Source organism: Chiloscyllium punctatum, chromosome 22, assembly GCF_047496795.1.
Source record: "Chiloscyllium punctatum isolate Juve2018m chromosome 22, sChiPun1.3, whole genome shotgun sequence".
NCBI lineage: Eukaryota > Metazoa > Chordata > Chondrichthyes > Orectolobiformes > Hemiscylliidae > Chiloscyllium > Chiloscyllium punctatum.
In genome coordinates, this window is record NC_092760.1 from 46,872,907 (window position 1) to 46,895,556 (window position 22,650).

Sequence of the window (22,650 nt, forward strand, 5' to 3'; positions counted from 1 at the left end):
TCACTGTACTCCAATATTCCTGTACTCGGGGGGGAAAAAGAATTCTGAATTTAAACCTAAATGTTACAAAATTCCTTCCCTCGTATTAACTTTCTTTTGGATTACATGCATTATGTATTGTGTTGGCCCTGAATTTTCCTTGTTCCTGATGTTTCTCATTTTCTCTATCCCTTCAAACCCACAAGTACTGCCATCTAGAAGCACAAGGGCAGCAAATCCATGGGAACACCACCACCAACCTGCTTTCTCACCATTCCTTCAGTGTTGCTTGGGTAAAATCCTAGATTTAAACTTATGAAACACTGCTGACAATATCAGACTTGGACACAAAAATGTCCCACCCTGGCAGCATGAAAACAGCTGGTGGTGATGTGAAAACTAAACGGCCATCACAACCAATATTTTATTAAGGGGAGCAAGAGTGATTGTCCCAAGCAAAGGTTGCCACCAGATACCGGCTGAACTCTACCTGGGTCATCCAGGGATTTCCAAAATGATTATGTTGATGAAAGGTTATGTCGAGTGGCCAGAGTTGGATGCCGACATAGCCACGTTGGTGCATCAGTGCCCAAAGTGCCAACAAGGCTCAACATTCTTCGTCAGTGTGGAAGCCCACAAAGTGTTTGGGCGTGCATAGAATTCATTTGTCGAACATAGGTCAATAGAAAAGCTGCAAGCATCTTTTACGATACACAGGCTGCCAGACATGTTGGGCGCAAACAACAGGCTATCATTTACCAGCAGGGAATTCAAGAATTTCCTCAAGGTGAATGGTATTCAACAAATAAGGACAGCTCCATACCATCCATCATCCAATGGTCTAGTGGAAAGTGCGGTCCAAACTTTGAATGCAGCTTAAAAGGCTACAGTTTCAGTTAATATCAAGCAGTCCTGATTCCTGTTTGATTATAGGACCACTCCTCGCACAACTACAGGGATAACTCCAGCACAGCTGGGGAGAAGATGCCACACCAGGTTAAATCGGATCCTCCTGGACCTGGGGGAGGTCACTGGGGACATCATCAGGAACGCCAATGCCGGACACAAAATTCCTCTAAGCAAGCGAGACAGTTTAATTCAGGCAACAAGGTTTGGTGCTGACACCACAAAAATGGCCTTGCATGGGTAAGGGGCATTGTCAAATAAGGTCAGGTCCTGTGACATACGAGGTTCGGGTAGGTGAGCTGGACTTGAAGAAGCACATGGACCACATGAAAGCTGCAAACTGGCAAATGGGGCAGGAGCAAAATATTCTGACCTGTCAGAACAGCCAGAAAGGCTGTCTGAAAGGATGGGTTCTCCCCCTTGGTGTGGTGTTGAAGAAACCTCGAAATCTGAGATGGACAGGGTGGATGTCACAGCCTCGACAGCTTTACTGCATGAAGATGAGTTTCTTGTGAGACATTCTAAGTGTGAGAGGTGAGCTACAGTCCAGTACACACCACCTGTAGCTGAGATGAAGGCAGTAGAACCAGAGGTGGTACAAAAATACTACCGGGGAGGCTACAAGGAAAACAACAGGCCAATGTCCCCAGACATAGAGGAGGAGGAATGTAGCTATTGTTATGAGGTCAGCCAGGTGGACCTCATAGAATATGAGGTCCCTGATTGGACCAGGTTATAATCCCCAAGCAGGGAGCACTGCATTACAGATATAAACAGGAGTGTCAGAAGTACTGTTCACTTTGAGACCTGGCTCTGAAGAAGCCGGAGCAGTGTCATGTACTATGCATTTGTAAATAAAGGGTGGTTTGGTGACAGGATGCCGGCCTCTGTGAAGTTGTTTCACCCATAAGCAGACTAAATCTCCACTGAACCGAAACCTGCAACATTATGCATGTGTGACCATGCTACTCCTTTAACAAGGTTATTTTGTCCTTGTTTTTCTTGAGAGGGGTCGCAAATGCACAATTGCCGAAATGTCTGAACTGGCTACTTTAATAATGGCTAACAGATGCTGCTTAAGTCAACAATCAGAAAAGGCTTTCGTGTTTTTTTTTGTTTAAAACACTTGTACAATGAAAGGGGAGTGGTAGGTTTTCCCAGTTCAGGGTTTCTTCTAGTTTTGGGTTAGTTTTAGCAGGGGACCCAAAGAAACAGCTCCATGCTGATCCTCTCTGTCTCTGACATCTCCCTCCTGTAAGAACCTGTGTTTGAATTGACCTTTGTTGCCAAGGGGTGTGTTTATGGAATGTTGCAGGAAATCAGAACCGCTCTTTGTAAAGTTGTGTTTTCATGTAGGTTGGGTTTTCAAATGGATATGTTATTCTAAATTTGGCTTTCTTTTGTTCATGTGTAAATAAATTCTGTTTTGTTTAAAACCAAGTGGTTTGACGAGCTGCATCACTCCTGGAATATTCAATTTGCATCTGCTTAAAACAACTAGAAAAGTTAGGTTCTGGGCTACCTTCTTAAAATGTTTTGAGGGGTTCTGGCCTGGTCCATAACACATGACTCCAAATGAGATAATACATCACAGGACTAAGGAACATTCTTTTACCAGTGTCACACAGTCTGTATCCAGAAACTAAACAGAACACCAACCACAACTAATTGATATGTTTACCATCTGATACCTCACTGTTTTGCATCCAAACCAAAATAATCCATAGAGGAAAGTCTTCTTGATTTCACAACTATACGATCAAAGTACATCATTTGGCTGCAGGCCTGATTCTGACTTTGCTTGTCCTCCCACTTCTATCGCTATGACTAAAAGTATGGGTCTCACATTCAGAGCCCATTTCCTTGCTATCCACTGCCATTTCTTAGCTCCATGACTTCAACATTAGAAATGACATCTATGAAGCAATAGTCACAAATGTTTTAAATGGAGCAAAAGAGCACAACATTGATCTTCACTTGATGTTCCATTTGTCAGCAGAAAATACCATCAGAAAAAGACATTTCTGCAGCAGTTCCCTGTGTGACCCATTGAATATTACTTTCTGCTTATTCTGAAGTATGATCCATTTAGATCTCCTTTGCATTCACCTTGCAACTGAAAGTAAACTAATTTTGATTCATTGGATTACATTTGACTTTCATTCACACAATCTTTCATTCATCTTCCTTATCCTTCTAATAAAAAGAAAAGATTCTTAAAATGAAAATATGCATTCAAATTCCTTATATCTCTCTTTGGACTGTCTCCAATATTGACTTCGTCCTGTCCTGGAAAGTAATCTTCAGTTCCCAGAAGTCCAGGCCAATTTCAAAACATTGACAAGGTATTCAAAGTGTGCTTACCTGACTCCAGAACATCTAAGATGATTGGTATGATAGGGGTGTTTTTCTGAATAATATTAAATACTTTACAAATATTGCCCACTATTGTAACCATTCATAATCTGCAAAACTTATTAGGATTTATAAAACTAAATGGATCACCTGTGCCAATTTACCTGCATGATACCATGAGGATGTCTCATCAAACAGGCCACAACAGGTTATACTATGAAAAATATGATTCAGTGTTTCAACGCCTAATCCTAGAGTTTATATTTGAACAAGATTTGCCTATTTTGGGTACATCTTTTGCCAGGTTTAAATCTGTTTTTCTCCCTGTCCTAACCAGTGCATTACTTAAGGGAAGCCATTGTTTAAAGGAAAAGACAAATTTCTAATGGTGTTTAAATAGTTGGTGTTTTCAATAGCCTTGCAAGATAAGAATTTCTTGTAACTGATAAATTATTCTCATGCATACTAATATATAGATATTCTGCTCTACTACATCATAAAACACCATGCAGCGTTAATGAAGACTGAGATAAACAAATTAATTTGATTATTTTATTTTGATTCAGCTGTGTTTATCCATTTCCTGTATCATAAAACTGACACTAAGATGCAGCAAAACCTACACTAAAGCCAGTCACAAAGAAACCAGGCAAAGTATCCTGATTGAAAAAGGAAAAGGTAAGCTTAATAATATAAACATATTATTTTATTTTAGATTGCCAGGATTTCGTGGCAGAAGAATTAGATATCTAAACCAAGACCCTGTCTGCAGATAGAGGAGCAAACTTCAGTTCAATTATTTCCCTCCACCATCTCTGCCCTCCTGCCCCACCTTCAAAATCTCCTCAGCTGTGAACTCTTCATAGCATCTTGTTCACTTATGTCTGCTTCTGCTTGATTGTATTGCTACTACTGATCTATTAGAACATGCCTTGGTTCTGTTCCCAGATTTTTGGGCAGGTCAGGAACAGTACCTAGGTCCTGGATATATCCTGAAAACCCAGCCATGGTCCCACTCTCTTCGTCTTTCCCCTTCATCCCTCCCACTTCTTTACTCCCAATCTCCTATTCACTGATCCCAGAATGTGTCTTCTTTCTTCATAAGACTGAGACTTATTCAGTTTGCATTTTCTTGTAGCAAACCCCATTGTTTTTCTTGACACTTCCAGACTAGAGACCATCACTGCATTGATCCATATCAGTTGGTTAAACCTGCTTCATACCTCCATCTCCCTGGCTTTAACTGCTCAAACACACGTATTCCCATTAATTGATTTAACATGTCAGTGCTTCCAAATTCTCTACATACTCTAGCTCACCAGATCCCCTTTGTCTTCAAATCCACTGTCAAAGGATCTCAATCTTTTAATGTGCCACAGGTGGGAGCTCCAAGTCCATTAATACATTCCATGAGCCTCCTATGCAATCCTTAGAATACTCCCATAACTGACCATCCCTAACATACACACTGTATTAGTGCACTAGAAATCATGGCACTATTAACATATTCCCAGATTGCAAACAACAACCTGGCCTTTCCCAATGCCAGCATCTCCACCCAGACCCAGCTAAAAAAAAACAGCATTCACATCGAGACGATGGACAGAAACAAAGAAGGGTTACCCAAAGGAGAGTGAGATAGGAAGGCACTACTGAAAGCAACGTCGGAGATATACCAGAAGGAGTAAGGAAGTTGTCTCTATCGGATTTTTTTTTCTCATTTTAACAATGGAAAGTAAGGTTGGAATAAAGAATGGCAAAATTGAGAAAAAATGCTTTCACCAGATAATAAGACCATACGACCATAAGACACAGGAGTGGAAGTAAGGCCATTTGGCCCATCGAGTCCACTCCGCCATTCAATCATGGCTGATGGGTGTTTCAACTCCATTTACCCGCATTCTCCCCGTAGCCCTTAATTCCTTGTGACATCAAGAATTTATCAATCTCTGCCTTGAAGACATTTAGCGTCCCGGCCTCCACTGCACTCTGCAGCAATGAATTCCACAGGCCCACCACTCTCTGGCTGAAGAAATGTCTCCGCATTTCTGTTCTGAATTGACCCCCTCTAATTTTAAGGCTGTGCCCACGGGTCCTAGTCTCCTCGCCAAATGGAAACAGGTTCTTAGCGTCCACCCTCTCCAAACCATGTATTATCTTGTAAGTTTCTATTAGATCTCCCCTTAACCTTCTAAACTTCAATGAGTACAATCCCAGGATCCTCAGCCATTCCTTGTATGTTAGACTTACCATTCCAGGGATCATCTGTGTGAATCTCCGCTGGACACGCTCCAGTGCCAGTATGTCCCTCCTGAGGTGTGGGGCCCAAAACTGGACACAGTACTCCAAATGGGGCCTAACTAGAGCTTTATAAAGTCTCAGTAGCACATCGCTGCTTTTATATTCCAACACTCTTGAGATAAATGACAACATTGCATTCGCTTTCTTAATCACAGTTTCAACCTGCATGGTTACCTTTAGAGAATCCTCGACTAGCACTCCCAGATCCCTTTGTACTTTGGCTTTACAAATTTTCTCACCATTTAGAAAGTAGTCCATGCTTGTATTCTTTTTTCCAAAGTGCAAGACCTCGCATTTGCTCACATTGAACTTCATCAGCCATTTCCTGGACCACTCTCCCAAACTGTCTAGATCCTTCTGCAGCCTCCCCACTTCCTCAGTACTACCTGCCTGTCCACCTATCTTCGTATCATCAGCAAACTTCGCTAGAATGCCCACAGCTCCTTCATCCAGATCATTAATATATAACGTGAACAGCTGCGGCCCCAACACTGAACCCTGCGGGACACCACTTGTCACCGGCTGCCATTCTGAAAAAGAACCTCTTATCCCAACTCTCTGCCTTCTATCAGACAGCCAATCCTCAATCCATGCCAGTAGCTCACCTCAAACATCATGGTCCCTCACCTTACTCAGCAGCCTCCCATGTGGCACCTTATCAAAGGCTTTTTGGAAGTCTAGATACACCACATCCACTGGGTTTCCCTGGTCTAACCTACTTGTCACCTCTTCAAAGAATTCTAACAGGTTTGTCAGGCATGACCTACCCTTACTAAATCCATGTTGACTTGTTCTAATCCGACCCTGCTCTTCCAAGAATTTAGAATTTAGATGGGTGGAAGAGAACTGGAAAACAGAGGGAAGACAACACAAATATTGGGTGGGAAATAAGTAATGAAATAGTCACAGAGTATATCAATGACCAATGAATGATTAGGGTACTTGAAACTTAGCATCGCAAACAAAAATTCTTTCGAGGAATTCGATAAGCGGCATTTCAGTGTGAGGTTGAATTGATCTTTATTGTACAAGGTTTACCCTTTGTGGTAATTGTATATCTAACATGTCACCAATTATCTCATTTCATTAGCTGTTGAAATCTTGAAGAATAACATGCTTCAAGAAAAAAGAAACGCGATTAAGGCTTGCAAACATTGTATCTCGCCCCTGACTGATGTTTCTGTGATAGTGATGTTGGAAGTTGTTCCAAATAATTGGTAGGGGATAGCTGTAGGTTTGGGTGAAGAATGTCTCGGAGTGACACTGCTGGCCTCAGGTTGCCGGTGCTGTTTTGGTACCTGCCTGGTGGACTTGGTGTGAGACTGGTTTCGAGATGTTATCCAACTCCCGATTGGCACAATGTTGGCCTTTCACCTGCACTGAAGCGAAAGAAAAATACATTCGGTAAACAAGTATGACATCAGATTGCATAGTCGGCTTTCCGCCTTTACCTCGCTGAAAGCGTCCAACAAATGTCTCCAGGTACCACGGAGAGCGCTCAACCGCACTCTGCTGTCTACAGCATCACCCCTCAATGGTCTCCATTCAAGCAGCCACCGCCGAACCCTAAGTGCAGCTCCCCTCCTATTACTGAGCTCTGCGTGTGTGTGTGTGTGTGTGTGTGAGAGAGAGCAAGAGACTCTGTGTGTGTGTGTGTGTGTGTGTGTGTGTCCCTCCCTCCCCCCAGCCGTTTTCTTTCCGTGTGTCAGTGTGACCCACTGTAGCACCGGGATTCCAGTTATCAACCTGCACTCAGCCAGGCAGAGAGATAGCGACAGAACCTGAGGGCGACGGGCGCAAAATATCATCGTGATGAAGCAATACCAATGTCGACCTACTTCTGGAGAAAAAAGATGGAGTTTGAAGCATAACAAAGCGGGAGAGATTCCAGTGATAGGTTTTACCGCCACACGCTCCTGACCTGTTTCAATTTCCACGACCGGTCTGTTCCCGCTGTGTGGTATAATCGTGAATCTGTTTGTAATTCTCAATGGCTCTGTTAAACTCGGCGCTTAAAAAACGATGACCAGGTATAAAGAGGTAAGCTTAAAACACATCTAAATGTCGTGATTATCGCACCGTGAAAACCTGCATTGTATCGCTTGGGTTTGGAAGCTTGTCAGAGTAACCAGATCAGAAGTACATGGGGCTCCTACATCCAGAGTTCGGAGAAGCTGCTGTAGGCACTGTTTCCGTCAGAATGTGCTCAGCTCCCTTTATAAGTGAACGGGTTTTTATTTTAGCCTGCACGTTTGAAATGATCACTGCACCGCAGCAGAAGCGCGTCCCAAATTGAAACACTGAGGAGGTGTCAGCTCAAAGTGGGGCATTTTTCATAAAATGACGTTTAGTATGAAGACGCCACCGGAGTATTTGAACCAATGAGTGATGGGAAAGAGGAGGGACGGTAATACTGCATTTGCGGCTGAGGGAAGGTCAGGTAATGGGATGAAGTTATCCCTTTTCAAGGAAATACCGACTCCAATGACACCCTCTTGCAGAGTTTGAAATGAGCACTACAAAATGCACAGGGCAAGTGCACCGCAGTATTTCATTTCTCTCTTGCTCAGGGTCATTTTCATATTAACCTTACGTTATTGTACTTTTTAAAAATTCTGTCAGTAATTATTTGCTTTCAAATTCCCATTCTTCCAGTAAAAAGGCACTGGATATGAACACAATGGGAAGTACTTATTTCTTTCGGTTGCAGTCTTTGGATCATTTGGTTATGTTTAGGTAGATTTTACGTCATATTCGGTCACATCCTTAACTTTTTGCTCATAAGAATGAAGTATGTCAACCAATCTGGTTTTAATCCTAATGTCAGCATAGTGTACACATCCAGCTCCATGCCCTTGTGTACACTAGGTGGCTCGCTGCCAAAGATTTTCTTTTGTTACACAACTGCAGTCTTGATTTTGCTTCCAGCTGTGTTTGGTCTCGATTATATCACATGACAAGGACTCCCCTGCTCGGAACAAAGTACGAACTCTGTCCTCTATTTCTGCCAGTGCCATGCTTTGAATCATGACTTCAGATGCGGGATGCGATGTGGCTGTAAACAAATGCTAATCTTTTTTTTCATTTCTTATGGCATATTTAACCTTACAATCTGGCTAAGAAGCCCAAATCTCGGCCAAAGTACTAGATGTTAAATAACGGGCCCATGAAAAGATGATGAGAGCTCCCATATGCCCAGCAGAAGCAATCGGGCAATATTTACTACCTTGGCTGATGGAAGGACCTTTACTGTGGCCAAATTCCCATTGGTGGTTTGTAGAGATACATAGTCATAGAGTCATAGAGATGTACAGCACCGAAGCAGACCCTTCCATCCAACTTCATCCATGCTGACCAGATATCCCAACCTAATCCAGTCCCATTTGACAGCACTTGGCCCATATCCATCTAAACCCTTCCTATTCATATACCCATCCAGATGTCTTGTAAGTGTTGCATTGTACCACATTCAGCAGTTCTTTTTTAAATTTAAAAATTATCCAACACTACTGCCGAACAGCAGTAGTGCTTATTTCTCCCCAGCATTGTGCGTGTAGGCACAAGAAACATCAATTGCAGGAAACTTGCAGTTTTGGTTTATTTGGTTCATGGGATGTGGGCACTGCAAACAAGACCAATACTTACATAATGCGACGTAATTACACAAGTGTAATTCACTGCCTTAGAAATCAATACTCAAGTTCCACTTGCAGGTTTTCCTTTCCAATCTGAAAACATAGGATATCCCCATTGTGAAAACAAATCATTCTATTAGCCATGTAGCTTCAATGCAGTCTTTGATTGACCCCAAAGCACGTTGAATTTTAACAAGGTAGATGAGGCATCACTGAAAATTGGAACAATACAACTGTCAAATTCCTGTTAATTTGAAGATAATCAAATCTATTGGGTAATTGTGTTGAGTGTCATTACCACTAGCTGAAAAGGACAATTATCTGTCAATATAATAGAATCTCAGGTATTCGTTTTTAATAGCATTCACAGAAATCGGTCAAATTATAGTTATAATTAACTCAAGGATTTCAATTGACAAAATATTTTCCACTTAGTCAATACAAAGGGGCAAGAAATACAGAAGCATTTGTCTTCATAAATCTAGTAAAGCATAACATTACCATCCCCAACCTCCAAGCCATAAGTCACAAAACAAAATATTTATAAATCTTATTGATTGCTTGCACTCAAATTATCAATATAATTAACACAGATGTAAGGAAAATAATTTCCAACCAGCATTGTGGAGCAAATGTGTCCAATGAGTGATGTTAGAAATAAAAAATGGAAACTACTGTCCATTGTTGTGGTTCTGTTCGCTGAGCTGGGAATTTGTTTTGCAGACATTTTGTCCCCTGTCTAGGTGACATCCTCAGTGCTTGGGAGCCTCCTTTGAAGCACTTCTGTGATGTTTCCTCCGGCATTTATAGTGATTTGTAACTGCCACTTCCGGTTGTCAGTTCCAGCTGTCTGCTGCAGTGGCCGGTACATTGGGTCCAGGTCGATGTGCTTATTGATTGAATCTGTGGATGAGTGCCATGCCTCTAGGAATTCACTGGCTGTTCTCTGTTTGGCTTGTCCTATAATAGTAGTGTTTTCCCAGTTGAACTCATGTTGCTTGTCATCTGAATGTGTGGCTACTAAGGATAGCTGGTCATGTCGTTTCGTGGCTAGTTGGTGTTCATGGATGCGGACTGTTAGCTGTCTTCCTGTTTGTCCTATGTAGTGTTTTGTGCAGTCCTTGCATGGGATTTTGTACACTACATTGGTTTTGCTCATGCTGGGTATCAGGTCCTTCGTCCTGGTGAGTTGTTGTCTGAGAGTGGCTGTTGGTTTGTGTGCTGTTATGAGTCCTAGTGGTCGCAGTAGTCTGGCTGTCAGTTCAGAAATGTTTTTGATGTATGGTAGTGTGGCTAGTCCTTTGGGTTGTGGCACGTCCTCATTCCGTTGTCTTTCCCTTAGGCATCCGTTGATGAAATTGCGGGGTATCTGTTTTTGGCGAATACATTGTATAGGTGTTCTTCCTCTTTTTGCAGTTCTGGTGTACTGTCGTATACAATGTATTCGCCAAAAATGGATACCCCGCAATTTCATCAACAGATGCCTAAGGGAAAGACAACGAAATGAAGACATGCCACAACCCAAAGGACTAGCCACACTACCATACATCAAAAACATTTCTGAACTGACAGCCAGACTACTGCGACCACTAGGACTCATAACAGCACACAAACCATCAGCCACTCTCAGACAGCAACTCACCAGGACGAAGGACCTGATACCCAGCATGAGTAAAACCAATGTAGTGTACAAATTCCCATGCAAGGACTGCACAAAACACTACACAGGACAAACAGGAAGACAGCTAACGGCCCGCATCCATGAACACCAACTAGCCATGAAACGACATGACCAGTTATCCTTAGTAGCCACACACTCAGATGACAAGCAACATGAGTTCGACTGGGACAACACTACTATTATAGGACAAGCCAAACAGGGAACAGCCAAGGAATTCCTCGAGGCATGGCACTCATCCACAGATTCAATCAAAAAGCACATCGACCTGGACCCAATATACCAGCCACTGCAGCAGACAGCTGGAACTGACAACCGGAAGCAGCAGTTACAAATCACTATAAATGCCGGAGGAAACATCACAGAAGTGCTTCAAAGGAGGCTCCCAAGCACTGAGGATGTCACCTAGACAGGGGACGAAACGTCTGTGACACAAATTCCCAGCTTGGCGAACAGAACCACAACAACAAGCACCCGAGCTACAAATCTTCTCCCAAACTTAGAACTAGTGTTCATTGGTAGGAAGCTTAGATTATTATGTAAAAAAAAGTTACCACATAAATTCCCATCCAAACCAGAACCATCCTGATGTGTAAATATATTGCCTTTCCTCCAGATTTAATTGATCAGAATCCTGGAGCTCCCTCCGTAATGCTATTGTGGATGTACTTATACCAAATGGAATGAAACATTCAAGAAGATAGCTCACCACCAGCTGCTCAAGGACTACTAGGAAATGCCAATAAATATTGACTAAGCCAGCAAAACCAACATCCCATGACTGAATTTTGGAAAATAGATTTCCATGACAAATAACTGTAAGCCAGAATAAAGTAATTATTTCCTGTGGAGACTAGGAATCTAACTGTTATGATACAGAAATGAATTTGCAATAATATTCTAAGCCATTGTTCCTGGCTATTTTGGTCTCTTCCCTTATCACCTTAAATACATATTTTTGCATTAGGTCTTTTCACTTACTTCTATTTTGATGTTAACTGTTTTCCATCAGCTGTTGCCAACATTTGTATGTACTATACAAATAAACCGACAGAAAAATAGTCAGATATTAACTTTGCTGCTATAGTTATAAGCTATAGACCAGAAGTCACAAAGCTGGGAAAATTTGATGGTGTTATAAATTAACTTCCTAATTATTATTGAATCTTTACATTAATCCAGCAACTCAAAGAGTACAAGTTCATTTTAAATTACTTGGAAGTAGCACTGTACTGTACACATTGATGGATTTAATCTGTACATCACATGTACAAAGAAGCTGGAATTGTTTTCACTATAATTTATTATTCCTTTTTTTGGGGATGTAAGGATTATAGTGCTGAGCTCTTTCCTTGAATCACGTCAGGCTATCTGGTGTAGATACCCATAGTGTGGTTACGAAGGGAGTTTGGGATGTTGACCCAGCACTGTGAAGACAGTTTCAATCAGAATGATGTGTGATTTAAAAGCAAATCAGGTAATCCTGTTCCCATACATTTGCTTCCCTGTAGTGATAGTAGTTCCAGATTTGGAAGGTTCTGTTGAAAGAGCCTTGAAGAGTTGCTGCAATGCACCTTGTACATGTTTCTGACTGCTGCCACTATACATCATTCATGGAAGGACTTTTTGCTCTGGCTGAAGGGGTACTAATCAAATGGGTTATTGTGCCCTTAAATATGTTAAACTTTATGCAGGTTCTTGGAGCGCACTTAGGCAGGAAAGTGGAGATTATTCGATCACACTCTTGGCTTATGCCTTGTCATGGTAGACAGGCTTTGGAGAGCTCGAGGTATGTTACTGGCCATATAATTTTGACCTGTTCTTGCAGCCACAGTATTTATGTGGCTTGGCAAACTAGTTCTGTGAATGGTAATTCCAGGATATTTATGGAGGGGATTTCAGGGCTGATAATGCTGTTGAATGTCAAGGGAAGATAGCTTATTCCCTCTTTTCGGAGATGGTCATTATCTGACACTTGTGTGCTAGGAATATTACCTGTCACTGATAAACCCATGGCTGAATGTTATGCAAGATTTGTTGCACATGAACATGGATGTCTTCAGAATCTGAGGAGCCATGAATGGTTCTGAACTGTATAATCATCAGCAATAATCAGTATCACTGACTTTAATTTTGCTTGAAGTTGATGCAGCTGAAGATATTGGCCTGTGGACACCATCCTGAGTAACTCCTGCAATAATGTCCTGGGATTAAGGTGATTGATATCCAACGACCACGACTGTATTTCTTTGTTCTAGGTATGACTCCAACCAGTGAAGAGGTTTCTAATGGATTCCCATTGGCTTTAGTTTTGCTTAGGCTCCTTGCTGCTGTACTCAGTCAAATGCTACCTCAATGTCAAGACCAGTCACTTTCACCTCTCCTCTTGAGTTCAGCACTTGCATTCACATTTGTACCAAGGTTTTAGGAGAGTTTGGAGCTAAATGGCCCTAGCAAAGCACAAGCTAAACATTGGTGAGTAGGTTATTGCTCTGGAAATGCTGCCTCATAACATTGTTAATGACATTTTCCATCACTTTATGATTGAGATAAACTAATGGTGTGGAAATTGACTGAGTCATATTTGTTCTGCTTTTTATGGACTGGGGAAATTTTCCCTATTTGGGTAAATGTCAGTTTTGTAACTTTACTGGAATGGCTTGGCTAGAGGTGCAACCAGTGTGAAGTAAGTTGTCAGTACTGCTTCTGTGGCCCATAGCTATTGCCGCAGCTGTTTCTTGTGGAGTGAATCAAATTGGCTGAAAATGATGGACAACTCAGGAGGAGACCAAGTTGCAAGATAAGTCATCCACTCAGAACTTCTGTCGGAGATAATTGCATTAATGTGGTGGACTCAGCCATCATTGCAGATAGGGTATTTGTGGAACTAGTCTTTTGAGTAGTTGTTTCATTGGCCAGCACCATTCATGACTAGATGTAACTGGAATGCAGAGCTTTGAGCTGGTTGTGGCATTGCTCAGCCCTGTTTGTTGCATGCTGTTTCTGCTGCTTATCATGTCCCATGTTGTATCTTCATTAGGTTGACATCTCATTTTGAGCATTTTTAGATATGCTTTGTGGTACTCCTAGCATGCTCTCTAGCACTCCTTATTGAACCAGAGTTGATTCCATGGCTTGATTCTAATGAGAGAGAGGGAGCAATGCCAAACAATGAGGTATCATTGTGATTGAATACAGTTGTTTTGCTGCAGATGGCTACACTTGTTCACGGATGCATGATTTCAGTTCCTAGATGTGTTCTGAATTTATACAATTTTCACACAACATCATAAAAGATATCTTCACTGTGGTGGTTGAACTTAATTTCCATGAAGGATGTCAAAGTAATCATGCCTATTAATACTACCACCATCCTGCTGATGTATTTTTGATTTTAGATTGTATCAACATTTTTTTAGATATGGTTAATAATTGAAATGTACCTACAGTATTATACAGTGAGATAACAAATTGGACTTCAACAACTTAGTCTTCTCAGGAGAATGCATTTAACTCCTATTCCTGAACCCTCCTTTGGGCTTGCTCTCATTTTAATTTCAATAGTAGCTTCGAATAAGTGAAAATCCAGCTGTTCGTAGATAAATTTGACACTTTACCTTGTCTCTATCAGCCGAAGCTGTACAATGATTAGTTTAAGAAGAACTCAATGATTCCAATAGTTTGCATCCATGGACAATAATCTTAAATCAGTGAGAATTAGAACAAAATAGTTGCCTGCCAACAAAAGAAACAACATTTTCTTATGAAATTGGTGAAAATCTTCTATTCAACATGACATGATGTCACATTTGAAATGTTTTGAAGAGATATAATATTGACAATGATTAAGCACAATACTATGCAACTTGTTCTATCTTCTGTAATGTACAGACTTTAAAAACCCAAACTTGACAACAACTAATCACAAGTTGCTGACTTATTGCATTATTTTCCCATTGTGTTCAATCATTGTAATATCTTATGCAATTCAATCATCCTTCAGTTGTGTCTCTTAATCTAATGAAAAGAAGAGAAAATTGTAACTGCATTTGATTATATTGAATAAAAATGCAATATTTAATGGGCATGTTTATTGTTAATTTAAAATGAAAACATAAACAAATAAAACATGGCCAGAGCAAGTGGTAATGATATACACAAGTGTTGCAATGGCGTTGTCAGAATTATGAAATGAATTAACAAAACTGATTTAAGCCAATCATTCATCATGGTGGCAGTCTTAATATCAATGGACAGACTTTGGGCAGTTAGGAATAAGAAGATGAAAAAGGGTAGACAGGGGGCGACACAGTGGCTCAGTGGTTAGTACTACTGCCTCACAGCGGCAGGGACCCACGTTCGATTCCAGCCTCGGGCGACTGTCTGTGTGGAGTTTGCACATTCTCCCTGTGTCTGCATGGGTTTCCTCCCACAGTCCAAAGATGTGCAGGTTAGGTGAATTGGTCATGCTAAATTGCCCTTAGAATTAGGTGCATTAGTTAGGGGGAAAGGGTCTGGTAGGTTACTCTTCGGAGGGTCAATGTGGACTAGTTGAGCCGAAGGGCCTGTTTACACACTGTAGGGAATCTAATCTAATAGGTTATTGATTATGTAAAGTTCACAGGGAAAGCTATTGAAATGGACAATATGAATGATTACAAGATGCAATAGATTGTTTTTCCTTCTATCCACCAGTGCCTTTAAAGACTCCAGAGATCTACCATAGACATCTTTCAAATTCCTCGTTTACACATTTCCCCTTGGCAACATTACTCAATAACATGCAATGGGTTCCAAGTAGATACCCCGTTCTACCTCATCACCTCCTTCTCAACTCCACAATGCTTTGTGATATCAATCTGTCTGACATCATGACCTGGATAAGACAAAATTGACTCTGGTTAACTCTCCATTAGGAAGAGCTGAATGATTGTCTTTTTGAGGTTGCCACTGACTCTATCTACTATATTGACTAATCATCTGGAAACACAAAATTTTTGAATTATATTTCACCTTGAACAGAACTTCTACCTCAATGTCCTCCCTTTCACCAAAACATCCTATTTTAACTTCGGTAAAATAAACCTAATTCTGCCGTTCGTCCAGTTCACTGACTGCTGAAACCCTGCATTAATTTCAAATTCAGTTATTCCAATATTCTTCTAGCCTACCTTCCATTCTACACCCTCCTGAAAATTATGCCACCCAAAGCTCTGCTTTACCATATTTTAACTCGTTTTAAGACTCCTATATTCACTGCCCTGTTCTCACTCCATTATAAATTGACCCCTGTCACAAATGCCTTAATTTTAAATTTCTTGTTCTCACCCCTCCCTGTCTCTGGAATATCCTTCAGGTCCAGAAATTGCTGAGAATTCTGTGTTTCTCCAACTTTGGCTTACTTTCATCATTCATGTTTTTCAATCTACATTGAAGGCCATGCCTTTGACTGGTTTGGTACTGTTTTAGCCGATGCCAACTTGGTTTGGAACTGTATTGTTATCTTTCACTGTCTCCACATCAAATTCTTCCTAATAGCATCTTGGGAGTACCAAAACTCCAAGGTCTTCAATAGTTCAAGAGGACAGCTAACTACCACTTTCTCAAAGGCAATTAGGGCTAGACATTAAATCCTGTCCTAGACAGAAGCAAAATAAAGAAATGTATGCATCTATCATGACCAGAAGACATCTTAAAGCACTTTACAGCCAAGTAACTACTTGATGTGTAATCATTGCTGCAATATAGGAATTGCAACAGCCAATTTGCAAAGAGCGTGAAAGGTATCCATAAACAATGTAATAATGACCTGATAATTGGTGCTTTATGTGATGTTCATATTGATCAGCACGCCAGGGGCAACTGTCCTGTTCTCCTTCTAAGTAGCATTTGGGGATTTTTTTATGTCAACTCCAGCTAGCAATCGGACCTTAGTTTAAAGTCACATGTGAAGGGGGCTTTTTCCAACAGTGTAGCACATCTTCCGTGAATTGGATTACCAGCTTTTTAACTTTTGTACTCACAGTCCTACAGCAGTCAAAGTTCTATAGCTTATAGGTGGTGGTGTCACCAAATAAGGCTCATATTATTAATGACAACCTTCTTGTACAATTGTGAAGAATGTTCCAAAGTTTCATTGGTTAAAGGCACTATATAAATGCATGCTTTCTTCTTGACAAAATAAGTGGGTCGAATAGATCCCTGAAAAGGTTTTGTTAAGATCTAATGCTCACCAACTATTCTTGAACTGTATTGTGCAGCTACATTGTAATAATTTTTCAGCATGAATTCCCCCTCATGTTCCGTGGTGACAAAACTGCCCACTGTTATTCAGTGATGGTAACACCCTTGTAAAACACGTGACCTTCTTTCAGAGCAAGGAAATAACCTAAGTTGTCAGGCAGTGTGTGGTAACTGCCTGCTACAGCTCGTGTTCAAAATGAATTTTTGTTTTTAATAATTGTCAATGGGTATGAAAGTCTATGTTTTCGGTTTCAACTTCCAATTCAAATTATTAAACGCTTGAAACATCACATACTGTGATTAAATGTCTTTCCAGATAGCGCTGTTTTATCTATGTGCCTGTAGCCAACTCTGAGCAGTTGCAGATTTGCTTAGGATTGCAGAAGTGAGCCGCTGCTGCAGTCGCTGAAGTTGGATCCTGTTCTCGTTTTATCAGCGACAAGTCCTGATGTAATGGGAGAAATGGATCTGGACAGTCAGGAGTCGGGAACGCTGACAGCTCATTGACAGCACACCCTGCTCGGCATTCTCGCGCTTTCCTTTCTTTTCGACTTGAATCATCTTGGCATTACTTCTCTGAAAATGTGCTAAAGCTTTGCCCCTCTTCGATTTGACCAGAGCCCCAGTTCGACCATGTCCTTGTCTTTTTGTGGCAATGACAACGACACGGCTGCCTACAATGTGGACAAGGGGGTGCTCAACAACGGCTGTTTCGTGGACGCCTTGAATGTTGTTCCCCATGTGTTGCTGCTTTTCATCACCTTCCCCATATTATTCATAGGTAAGCTCTCAAAGAGTAGGAAGACCGCAGCGTTTCGGTTGAATTGTGTTTGCATGTTTACAGCACTGTAATGATACAGGAAAAAAAATTACATAAAATCTGTCGTTGTTTTGGATTCGAGGTTGGGGAAGTCAGAGTTCCAAAGTCCACATTCATCACAGCACGTGGCTGCATTTTCCTGGGCATAATTTGCGATGGATCCTCACGTTTATCCTTCTGTTTATCCTGGTGTGTGAAATAGCAGAGGGGATCGTTTCAGATGGGTGAGTGAGTGGCCGCGGGTGTTTTCCATATCGTTTGGGGCTATTTTTACTGATCGCGTTTTGCCTTTCATTGCCTGCACCAGTTGTCCTCTTTCAATGTTCAGAGGGGAGGAAATGCGTCTGTGTTAACCCGCAGCGGGAAGACGAGTCGGAATTTCAATCATAGAAACTGTGGGGCATACCGAACGAAAAGTGTGTTCTCTCTGAGTTTAAGATAGACTCGAGCTTAATCGCTGCAGCGTTCCTTTTCATTAGCAATTAACTAGCATGTAAAATGCTTCCCAAATATTTCATTAGAGGATACTTCACTGATTAAAATTTGAATTCCTCCCAACTTACAACTTGATCTTTTATAAAGTTTCAAACTCTTTCTCTCTTTGGAAAGGAAGTCCTAGGAAAAACAAGACTGAACATGAAGAACCTAATGTGATTTATCCAGCATAATTGTTTGTTAATCAAGTTTTTTAGCTTGTTATATTAGTTACTTATTAATGATGATAGAATAGTGAGGACAAAACTCCTCCAAAATGGGGAAATATGATAACATTTTATTGGAAAATCCGAAAGATTTCTGCCATCAGGTTACATGGATAGATCTCAGCAGAATTGACACAAGGAATGAATGAAGTGGAAGTCTTGCTTAGATATGGTTAAATGAAAGATCTTGAGGGTCTCTAGATGATGTTAGTAATATACCTCAATACTCCCAATGTGATTATACATCCAAACAAAACAATAATTGTCTAGTTGGACAATGCTAAAACATTCTAATTTAGGCATGTACAGAAGAAAACCTTTATAGATGCCCAGGTTTTGAGGTATCATGGCCAATTAGGAAGACAATAGTACTTGCTTTAAAATGGAGTAAACTGGCAATGCTGAACTTGTTATTGCTGCCATTACATTCCTTCCTGGTCAGGGAAACATTAAAGTCTAATACTAATAAAAAGTTAACAGTACTGTCAACTCTTTGCTGTCAGTGGATTGTTTGAAAAATAATGCTCAGGAGTATTTTGTTGAGTAGTTTGGCATTGTTACAGGCAGAGTGAAGCATAGACTCTGATCAGTAAGTTTACTCTGGCATATACAGTACTTGAAATTGTATTGTTGCAAATTAATACTGTACACATACTATTATAAATTACTTTTATTGGCCTCACAATATGAACTATAATTGTTTGACCTTCAAAAAGTAGCAAATGCAAGATTTAATATGATTTCAGAATGCAAGAATTGAACTAGAGAAGTTTTTGTGTGTAACCTGAACACTAACTTTGTGTTTTAGTTTGCAACACCCTGTTATTTTCTGTATTACACCTTCACCTTTTGCTCTTCATTTGTCCAGAGCTAGTCTGAAAAAGTTTACTATTGGCAGTTATGTCATGTGACTAAACAGTGAGGTACAAGAATAGTTAGAATGATATATATAAAGCCCAGAATGTTCCATCAATGATGAAGGAACAAAGTTCACCATTCATTTTATTGACAGTTATTCACAACGTGCCTGGGTTTAGAACAGGCAAACTCTAATCTGGTGTCAGATTCAAAATGGCACTCTCTGCAGGGCACCTGTGAACTTTGTGAGCAGATCAGGAAACAGCAACCTTCTTTAAGATTGAAGATTCCTCACTGAGCCATATAAAGTTCAAAGCAAGTATGAATTAGATATAACTCATCTTAATAAAGTGGGCAAGAGATTGAGAAAGAGTAGAACTAAGAGAGAGGGATAGAAGCAACATGTGGAAAATGTAGTTTTAAATCTCCAACCCAAAATAATTTTTGATGTAATGGTGTTCCACACATATAAAATTGTATTTTCACAGCCAGAGAAGTGGTTCAGCTATGATTATCACTTATTGCAACGTTAAAATCCATTTGCCGCTGAATGCAATAACCTTAATATTCTGGCCTGATTAGTGGTGAACTGGTAGGAAAGTTCCCAAAGTTCACACTGTCACATTTATTTCTGCTTTCAGTCTATTGGTGAATACTGTAACAGTAATCCTGTGGAACAGTGCAGCATGGCTGATAGCAGCTTTTGGAATTCTGTTTTTAACTATGTACAAGCAGACGCTGGAATTTACTGTCTGACATAATACACTATTCACCTCATTTAAATCTAGCATGTGATATAACACAAGTATCATAAAATTTGGTTCTTACAGTAGCTTTACCTAAGAGTACAAATCATTACTATAGTTGAAAGTTCAGCATTATCATTACTTAATTTTAAATACCATGGAATGTTACTTTGTGCTCGCTGTCACAAATGATTAATTCTGAAGAAGGGCTTATGCCCGAAACGTCGATTCTCCTGCTCCTTGGATGCTGCCTGACCTGCTGCGCTTTTCCAGCAACACATTTTCAATAAATGATTAATTGTCTGTTTATTTAGCCTTTCCGATATCAATTGTTAAGGTCAGATGTTCTTAATATCTCAATTTTTAAAAATCAGTTCTAAATCAGCATCAGTTTAAAATTCTGGGTTATTGTCACAAAAATGTTTTGCTCAGTGTTGATTTGGAAGTGGAAGAATGTAATAGGATCAGTGGTAATATTAAGAACAATTTATGCTGAAAGAACATATATTAAGAAGAGCAGTTGATAAATTGGAAATTAACAAGAAGCATGACTTGAAGTTTTCTAGACCAAAGGTAATTTAGATTGTAAGCTCTGCAGCTTTGCTTCATCCAGTCATGAATGGTAGTGGACAATTAAACAACTAATGGGAGGTGGAGGCATCATAAATATCCAGAACCCCAGTGAAGGGGAAGCTCACACATCAGTGCAAGTATTTGCATAATCTTTCAGCCAGGCATTTTTGGAGGTCCCCAGGAACACAGTGTTTCACTCCAAGTGATATCAGGGAACAGCTGAAGACGGTGGATATTCAAAAGGCTACTTGCCCTGGCAACAGTTTGGCTTGAGCTCCAGAACTAGCTGTACTTTAAGAAGACAGCTCACCACTACCTTCTCCAGGGCAATAATGATTGGCCTAACCTGCAATGCTCACAACTATGTGAACAATTAAAAATTGTACATTCAGTTTGTGATTCTGATAACGTTTACAAGATTTGACCTTTCAGGTGCTAATTAGAAAGAATGGTCCAAAAATAATTCACATTTTAAAATGCTCAGTGGATCAATAATTAAAAACAGGAAATGACTTCTCCCTTTGATACTTAGCCTCATCACACTTTCTGTGGAATTACAATCCTTTTACCATACAGGCTAGAGTTGTGCACAGTTTCTAGTGGTTCCAATTTCTCTGTTTTGCTGTGTGGTAACTTTGGCTGACATCAGCTTTAGAGAGTTTTTAAAAAAAAACTATGACCAGCAGTAAAGCCTGTTCTAATGATTCTTCTTCTCTGGTCTTGCCTGGGTAAATCACTTGGAATCCTTAGTTGGCTGCAAGATGCATCTCTTCGACTAAAGATTGTTTCCTTTCCATATTTGGTTGTATTTGCTTAAAGCCAAGCAACTTTTCCGGGTGACTGCATGCAAAAACTGCTGTCTGTCTATAACATTCATTGATTTGTAGGGATGCGTGTAATCTTATCTCAAAAATAGCATCTCCTGTCCTCTTCTCCATTGCAACATGAAATCAAATCAACATTACATTCAGGTAGAAATGCTCATTTGTTATCCGTGAATTGTCCCCTCCCAGATCTTTCACATTAGAAGTAAATGGAAAGTATGGCTCAACTGTGCACAAACCAATTGTTGCTACCCCTTCCCGGGGTTTTGGGAGGGGGAGTCCTCTGAGCCTCAAGGCAAGAAGAGCACTTGATTGGGTAGAATGGTAGCAGGCCAGAAACCTGACACCATCCCCGCTCTGTCCCTGAATTAGGTTTAGTGCTGGAAGTTGTAAACTTCACATTCCCACCACCCTGCAATTTGAGGCTGTGAAGTAGTCAATTAATGGCATTCAAAAGTGCCATCCCATCTGCAATTATTTCAGCTGCAGGTAGGATAAAAACAGAGTTGGTTTACCCAGTTGTTTAGCCAGGGCAAACAGGTAGTAATCCAGTGAAGTTTGCATTGCCCCTCAATCAGCACTACACTGTGCAACATTGATTGGCAGGATCTCCAGTGCGAGAGTGACAGCTAAGAGCCACACTCCTGCTCTTGCTCCCTACTTTCCTGAGTCCCTGAAAACCCCCTCCCCTCCATGCTTAAACATAATACCATTTGACTTGTTTCGATGGTATTGATTGAGAGCTAGAAAGAGTCAAGCACTCTGAGAAAATATCATGTCCTCCTTCAAAAAAAGGTTTAAAGATATTACATCCAGATTAATTAACAAATTGGAGATCAAATGTATGTATTATCTGAAGGTCAGCATCTGTACTATTGTTGCTATTCTTCAGTCCTACACTAAGTTATTAATCTAGATGATTGCTTAAATCCCTCATTAGAACTTTAATCTTCAACTTTACAGTTAGAGTGCTACACCTAAAGCCAGCTGACACTGTGATCTGAGTTTAGAAATATTGCTAATAATGTTAG

The 22,650-nt window shown here is 40.5% G+C and overlaps 1 protein-coding gene and 1 long non-coding RNA gene across 7 annotated transcripts in view; one reads left to right on the plus strand and one right to left on the minus strand.

Annotated features, from left to right (window-relative positions):
• Window positions 1–6,544: 6,544 nt before the first annotated feature.
• Window positions 6,545–7,575, minus strand: LOC140493609 (uncharacterized). The gene is made up of 2 exons (XR_011963724.1): window positions 7,463–7,575; window positions 6,545–6,920 (listed from the first exon to the last, which is right to left on the minus strand). It is a non-coding gene; the product is annotated as an uncharacterized lncRNA (long non-coding RNA).
• abcc8 (ATP-binding cassette, sub-family C (CFTR/MRP), member 8) overlaps window positions 7,469–22,650 on the plus strand; it is a 225,890-nt gene continuing 210,708 nt past the window's right edge. For 5 of the 6 annotated variants that reach the window (XM_072592226.1, XM_072592229.1, XM_072592230.1 and 2 more), the window contains exons 1-3: window positions 7,469–7,581; window positions 17,716–17,878; window positions 18,000–18,141. In XM_072592226.1, the coding sequence (XP_072448327.1) occupies window positions 7,564–7,581; window positions 17,716–17,878; window positions 18,000–18,141 (323 nt within the window). In that variant the 5' untranslated portion in view covers window positions 7,469–7,563. The remainder of the gene's footprint in view (window positions 7,582–17,715; window positions 17,879–17,999; window positions 18,142–22,650) is intronic. The other variant, XM_072592231.1, reaches the window with a different exon arrangement.